The following is a 7709-nucleotide window of genomic DNA, read 5'->3' on the forward strand; positions in this document are numbered from 1 at the left end:
GGGGGGGGGAGGGAAGACCTGGTGAACACTAGTTGGGAAAACAAAATTTACCTCTACGTTTAACATTAATTACTGTAACTCTGTAAAAACCTCTTTTGATAACAACACGTTCTTTTTTTCCCTGATGTATGAAATAAAGTTATTACGACAGTGAGTATTTTGTCAAACAAGTTCAAAATAACATTTAGTATCATATATAAATAGCCACTTTTGAAGACATTTGAGTAGTACATAAAGCTTTTTTTCTTATTTTTTGCAAAATTGAAATGAATTTTAATAGATCAGCTACACCATTCAGAATGTATAACATTAATTTATTTCTAAATGTTGCAATGTCTGTGCGGAAAGACTAAAACCATGCATTTATGACAGGCTGATGATTAAAGAGAATTACAGTTACAGAGGTTGTTCTATTCTCAATTCTTTTGAGTCTAGATACTGTACGAAACAAGGTAAGAGATGTCTGTTTTAAATCCAAGTTTAAATGCTCCTCTCATAGTGTTTTGATGTCTCACAGGAAAAGGATTTTCATAGAATTATAAAGCTGAGATGAAAACTTAAATGGTCCCTTTTGAATCTGTTTATTCAGAGCCAACTCATTCTGAGGACATAACTAAAAATAATCTTAGAAGCTACTATTATTGAGAAATTCAGAATAGCATAGCTTAATGGAACCTTTCCTACTTTCATTATTTCTAAAGGCCTGGCTGTTTAAAGTACCCCTTGGTTAAATACATTTTTTTTCCTCTCTTCTTTATAACTAAGATACTGGCACTTTTCTCCAATTTTTTTATCCTATCTTTCCAGTTACATGTACTAACATCCTGACTTCTTTATATCTTCCTGCTAGAACATCCAGAAAAAGACAATTTCAAAATGAATTTGGTTGGATGAGAAAGCTTTCAAATACAGATTAAAAATTTAAGTTTTGAGTATCCAAGCAGTATCTGCACCACCTATATTTTTCCTTACAGAAAAAAGAATATCCAACCATCTTGTGTTTTATAGAATGCCTCATGAGATATCAGCTACAGAATACTTACTGCCAAGTACTTATTTATATTATTTAGTTCTAAATTAAAGAAATAGAGACCTGAAAGACTGGGAATATGTTAAAATTGGGTATTAATGCGTATGGTGGCACAAAAGCTGCTGAGAAGTCAGCACATCCTGTATGTTGAAAAGGTGGACACGTGAATTACAAAAACAGTATCACCTCAGAAGCCAAATGACAATGTAAGAGAAAGCTTCTTAAGGGAGTATGTACATCCACTATATGTGCAGACAGAATTTATCCTCTAACCTCTTTTTTCAGAAGTAAATAAAGGTATTTATTTTTCTTTATAACTGACATTTTTTGGGGGGGGGGATGAGGGGGGTGGTCAATCTCAATTTTTAAAAAGTACCTTTAGTAGACAAACTATCAAAAGATTCTAAGGAACTGGTATGTTTAGAAAGATCAATAGGAAAAATGAACACTATACTTGATCTGAACCAAGATGTCTTTCAACAGATTACCCTGAAATTGTTTTTAAAGGTAACAGCTATAATTTTACTATTTACATACCTTACCTAAGACAGGGCACAAGTAACAGAAACTCTAACTTAGTACTGACACTATTTTTTGTAACATCAAAAAGAAAATGTAAGAAATTAACCTTAAAATAATCATCTGACTTGTGGTAAATTGCTATCTCCTTCCCCCGCGCCCCCCTCCCCATTTGTACAAAATGGTCACCACGTTACTTTTGCTAATTTTCCTGTTCTATTAAAAATGGACATATGTATCTATATTTATTGTGAAATAGGTTCTGCAGAGGCAAGAGCAAAACATTTTTTTGTTATTAAGTATATTCGTCTCTACAGTGATCATTAAGGTATTCTTCTCCAGGAACAGCAGATCACATAAGCTCAGTGCAACCAGAGCGATCATTCAAAGCACTGAAACGTAGGTATTGGCATTAGTCATTATCACTAGGGAAATTCAAATTGGCATTAATCTCAGGTGTCAGAATTAGACAGTTAATTTTTTCATCCTATAGTCTCTAAGATGAAAACTTATTTTATGAAAAAATTTCAAGTTAAAAGACACTTCAGAATCTTTTTCTTTTTACATTAAGGAAACACTAAGAAAATTAATCGTAATGGATAGATCACACAGAAAGCAAATCCCCTTCAATGTCACAAAATGGAATGATCATAGGTAAGACTACAGTAGTGTTAGAATGTGGACAAAACCAAATGATTTAAACATATGCCACATGAGCCGAGAATACATGCCATGCCTCATTTTCTACTGTCTGCATTTGTAATACTACATAACAGTAAATATACCTGGTTAAGTGTGTTATCAGTCTTCAGTTCTTTATGATTGGAATACTGGATATAGATAGGTTGGTTGCGAAGATGAGGCGTCACAGCAGAGTAGTAATTAACCATAGTGATAGCTGCTTCTTCTGTAGCAAGTTCCAAAAACGCCTGTAATTAAACAGTTACTTTTCAGTATTTACAAAGCAGATAATCTTCATATTAGCAGCTTATAAAAAACACTTAAAGGGTTTGATAACACATTTTAACAAATATCGGTCTTCAGAAGATGTCATTCTCTACATACCAACTTTATTTGCTAAGCCACTTCATCTCCAAAAATTCATCTGTGAAGATGCAGGACTAAATATTTATCTTACAGCTAACTTTTTGCTTTATGTAGCTGCCAACCACCTCCTGTTCCCAAAAAAAAAATTTACTAAAAGACAGTGTAAGTTCATAAAAAAAATTAAACGAACAAAGGCTCTTTTTTTTTAATACTTACTGTTATATGCCTTATTTCAATAGCATTTAACAGCATATTTTGAAATTAGACAGTAAGCATACTAAAAAATGGAAAGCAACAAATTACCTGATTTTTCCCTTTCAGCATCAGAATGTTGGTTACCTTACCAAAAGGTAAACCTAAAGCAATAACTTCTGTTTCTGTCACTTCCCCAGGCAATTTCCTGATATGAAGAACACGAGAAGGAGCCCCATCCATTTTATCGTCACCTTTGAATTTCTTGCTGTCATTACCATTGGCTGAAAGACATATTCAGACTCTATTTAAAAAGTTTACTGATGTTACTAGTGCTTTATTAAAAAATGCTTTTAATTATAAATGAGAGATAATTTTAAAGTAAGCCATCTTCTAGTTTGATTTAAATAAAATTCAAGGGTTCAGAACAAATTCTCAAGAGACAAATGTTACATAGTTTCATGAAAGGTGGACTGTTCAAGACTAACTCAATAGCCCTCTGTGATAACTCATTTTCTAAACAAGACAAAAACCACAGCAAATCCTTTTCATCTCACTTTCAGTGAAGTATCTCATATGATACCATGTAAGAATATTAATTATGACTCAGAAGGGCTCACATGAGAACTCTAAAATACATAAGAAAAACAATTAGCGGTTACCCAGATTTTTTTGAGGAGAAAAATGGTGGTGAATAGTTACTAGAAGAGCTCCTAAAGGAAAGTTTTAAGGATTGTTTCACTACGGAACAAGACACAAAAAGTAGGAAAGTATCAAAGCAAGACAGGAAGCATTATTAAAGCTGAGAAGCATCACACTGAAGAAAGGGGATGACTCAGAGGACTGACATCAAAGAAGTCTGATGAAATCCACAATGTCAGAATTTAAGGACCAAGTACAAAAATGTCCATTACGAACTATGAGCTCACCGATAAAAAAGGAAAAAACAACTAATAAACATGACGCAGCCAAGATGGATTGGGTCTGGAGGAGGGGGAGAGTCAGACAAGATTATCCTAGCAGAAGCAGGGAAGCATTAACATCATTGTACAAAGCACCAGAAAGATGTTCTTTGGAATACTGTCCAGAATTCCAGCAAAATTCCAGCTTGAGTTCCTTTTTCTTGAACATACGCAATAAAGAGCTAGCCAGTTGGATGGAAGAAGTCTTGCTTTGGAAAGAAGCCCAGAAAAAAAATTATTTGCTTTGGTTAAAAGGTAGTACAACCACTGCCTACAAATATGTCAGTGGAGTAAACATCAGAAAATGGTAAGAGCTAAAGAACAACACTGTCATAAGATATATGGATATTAATGAATTAATCAATGCTGGAAATCAGAATGCATTTAGATATGAGAGAAGCATGTGTTAAGATTTCCTTTCTTCTACTTCTGGCTATAAAACATGCAAGTGTGTGAGCTATTCAACCTCTGATTTCATGTTAGAAGAGCAGTTCAGTAGCTACCTGTATTTCCAAAAAACACACAAATTACGACTAGTAGAAAAATATTTGTAATTATTAGGGTCCAAATTCGTGGGTTGAGGGCTTATACCAAAGAGGATTTAAAAAAAAAAATTATGAACAAGACTACTTTTATTTACTAAAAAAGTAGAAATAATAAATGGGGAAGAGGGGAATCAATAGGAAGCATTTATTATGTTAAATCCTCCAAAAGCTTTGTCTTCGTAAGAAAGTTGATGGCTGCAATTTCCAGAGGGAAGAGAATAAAGAAGTCCTCAATTATCACTCAGCTGTAACTACAGAATATAATTCTGAATTTGTGCCAGGAAAGTAATTTACACCTAATCTGATTCCCTGCATAAAATATTGCATTCATTTATGACAGACTTGAGCACAGAAAGTTTTGCTCAGGGTATGCCCAAATCATAATCAAGAATTCAAGTTCTTAACTCAGTTTGCCTAAACCAAGCCAACTTACTCAAGATTAAAAACACAGAATGAAATGGACTCTTATTTTTACAAATCAAGAACATCCACACTCCAGATGTGGATTTGAAAAGTCAAACTAGGTCCAACATTTAACTACCTTTCCAATGCTATTAGGAAAATTGGCAAACTCGGGGTCTCTGACCAAACCTATGAACATACTTTTTACTTTTCAAAAATAAGGTCATTCTCCATACTTCCATTAAAGGAATTGATGGAAAAAAGACAAATCTATACATCAGGAACTGTTTCCATCACTCCCTTATATCTTTTTCTAACAGCTAAGCCTCTTAATTCTAATTTTAATGGTTCTACCTTCCTCTTCAGCTATCGATCTTTAGATTTAGCTAAATCTAAAATTCAAGATATTCTCTTAGTTAAAAATAGTATGCCTTAGAGGCAGGTCATCCCTTAACTTCCTCCTGCTCCTGCTCCTCCCCGCCCCGCAATATATTCCAGGACTGAGCTTTTCAGAAAGTTCTTGCACTGAGGAACGCTTTCTAAGTCTTTTCCAACTTACTATAGCAGACAAAACAACAAAAACCCAACGACATCGGAACTGGTCAAAATTCAGCTAGCAGTATCTCCAACTGACAATGCTAGAAGGGGTCAAATCCATGCAATAGTATGTATTTTATTTTGGTCTGCTGCACAGAAGAACAAATTTTAATGGAACACAGAAGAGCAAAATTTCAAAAATACACACTGAACTAGGATCTGAAGTCCATCCTTAGTCTACACAAGGCTCTAACCTGTATCATTTTGGAAAACGTGGTGAGACCGGGCTTCCAGGTAGCCAGATTTCACCTGTTCAAAATTACACAATATAGCACTTCATTCTCAAAGCAACAGACAGCCGAAGTTTATGAAAAAGTACTTTTATTTTTCACCTGAAGCTCATTACACAATAGTCTTCCCTAGTTCTCAATTTAAATCTCTACAAAAAACTAGAAGAAAACATTATAAAGTGTGACAGGCTTAACAATGTATTACAAACAACACATTACAAATAAGCTTGCAAAGAATAAAAGAATTACAGTGATACTGAAACTAGATTTCCAATGCCCTTCATACTTAAGCTTTCTAAATAATCTGAATTCATTACAAGTTTCAAAAACTAAATATGAAACATTAACAATGAGAAATGTGAAAGTGAAAATGAAGTTTTTTATACTAAAAGATTTTCTGAAACTGATAAGAAACCTCTGTTTTTATTACATCACCAGAAAAGTATGTACCATGAATGCTCAGATCAATACTTACAGAGCTGTTTTGTCTTTTGTGTGGTTTTCAACATCTAATTTTGACATACTAATTTTCCCACACAATAATGTCCAAGAATTTTTTTTTTTTTTTTAAACTAAAGCTTGTATTTGGATTAGGCTTTAGGTAATCCCAATGTTGCTAGTAAAAGTATCACTGGCCAGTATATAATCACTCACATATATGTATTTGCAAAGAAATGTTCCTTTAATAATTATTGTATTACCTGAATAAATTGTTTTCCCATCTATTAGCATTGCTATCTAATATTTGCATTTTACACAGTTTTTCAACTTTTGCTGCAGTAGGTTTAAAGAACAAATTTAAAAGAAATACTTTGTTGTACAATATATATATATCTATCTATCTTTTCCTAAAGTGCAGTTAACAGCTTTAACTTAACTCGGGTATACAAGCCTCTCACACAACTTTTTTTTTTTTAACTATCATAAATGAAACATCTACTAAACTATTCTTTAAACTTTTTTTTACTTACTGTAAAAAAGAGCTATATAGACAAGTGCCTGTGCTAAAATGTTTACGTGAAAAAGTAGATATATAAATATATTAAAGTGATATACACAAAAAGCTACAGAATTACGCACTAAAGAATGTATGGCAATCAGAAAAACGGGGAGGGGGAAGGGGACGACAGGATGGGCGGACTGGCAACAAGCATTCTTAATGCTATGTAAATGCCAAAAAAAGTTTTCAGCAGTGGGGCAAGCAACCATGACAAAAGCTGTTTATTACTTATTGGCAGAAGCATACCTTGCACAATGAAAGCTGAACTGGTAACATTCATAACAAATGAAGGCCACTTTCTTAAAAGTAAAATTTACCCCAAAATATTTAACACTGGATTTTAAGAAGATGGAAGAAATTAATACAACATCCATTATTACTGCTTTTCTTGAAAGCCAAGAGAACATGTATTGTTTTTACTTTTGATTATCCAGCCAGCAGAGCCTAACACTAATTTACTATTTCAGTAATGGCAGTAATAAAGTGTGTGTGTCATATACTAAATATGCATGCACATACACAAGTGAATTTTTCAAAACACTTGTGGAACAAATGAAATTTAGCTTTGAGAGCAATTATTAAGAGGTTTTGGCACTGTATGAAACCTTTCTCCCTAACTTTAGTCTCTTATTTGCCATTTTAAATGGTCCTTCTCAGCTGGAGACACATCATTAAACTGCAGTTGGAATATAAAACTACAATGTTTAAAACATGGGAACACAACTTGTTCAGAGCCACTGAAAGGTAAATTCAGCTACTGTTAAAACACCTTCATTCTCTATCAAACTGTATCAGCATAATCAGTGTCCATAAAGGTTAAAAGGTAAGTCAAGAAAAGCAAGGTACTAAAAGAATAACATTGTCTTGTGGTAGAAATGGAGTCTATGGAGATAAACAAGCAACCCAAAAGATCCTTCCGGATACAGCAGGAGAAAGACAAAATTGCAGAAAATTGCAGGGGGCAAGGGGATGTTGGAGGGGGAAAACTCACAAGCCAACTAGTAACTACTGCTGAGGAACTGCTGTTAAACCGGAAGCTTATTGGCAAGTAGCTATTTCATCAGGTAGTCTGGCTTTCACCAGACTTGAAAAGCCTGATCCAATTCAAACCTCTTGCCACTAACACTTTAACAAATATAAAGATGCACTGAAGAACATAATGCTACAATATCTACATCGGGGGGG

The 7709-nt window shown here is 33.9% G+C and overlaps 1 protein-coding gene across 7 annotated transcripts in view; it reads right to left on the reverse strand.

The window, feature by feature from the left end:
- PTBP2 (polypyrimidine tract binding protein 2) overlaps positions 1-7709 on the reverse strand; it is a 38628-nt gene that overhangs the window by 22917 nt on the left and 8002 nt on the right. For 3 of the 7 annotated variants that reach the window (XM_009580645.1, XM_009580644.1, XM_009580643.1), the window contains exons 2-3: positions 2900-3072; positions 2335-2478 (exon numbers count right to left, since the gene is read on the reverse strand). In XM_009580645.1, the coding sequence (XP_009578940.1) occupies positions 2335-2478; positions 2900-3072 (317 nt within the window). Of the gene's footprint in view, positions 1-2334; positions 2479-2899; positions 3074-7709 lie in introns of those variants that run through there. The other 4 variants (XM_009580648.1, XM_009580647.1, XM_009580646.1 and 1 more) reach the window with 2 other exon arrangements.

The sequence above is a fragment of the Fulmarus glacialis genome, unplaced genomic scaffold (genome assembly GCF_000690835.1).
Source record: "Fulmarus glacialis isolate BGI_N327 unplaced genomic scaffold, ASM69083v1 scaffold13836, whole genome shotgun sequence".
Taxonomy (NCBI): Eukaryota; Metazoa; Chordata; class Aves; order Procellariiformes; family Procellariidae; genus Fulmarus; species Fulmarus glacialis.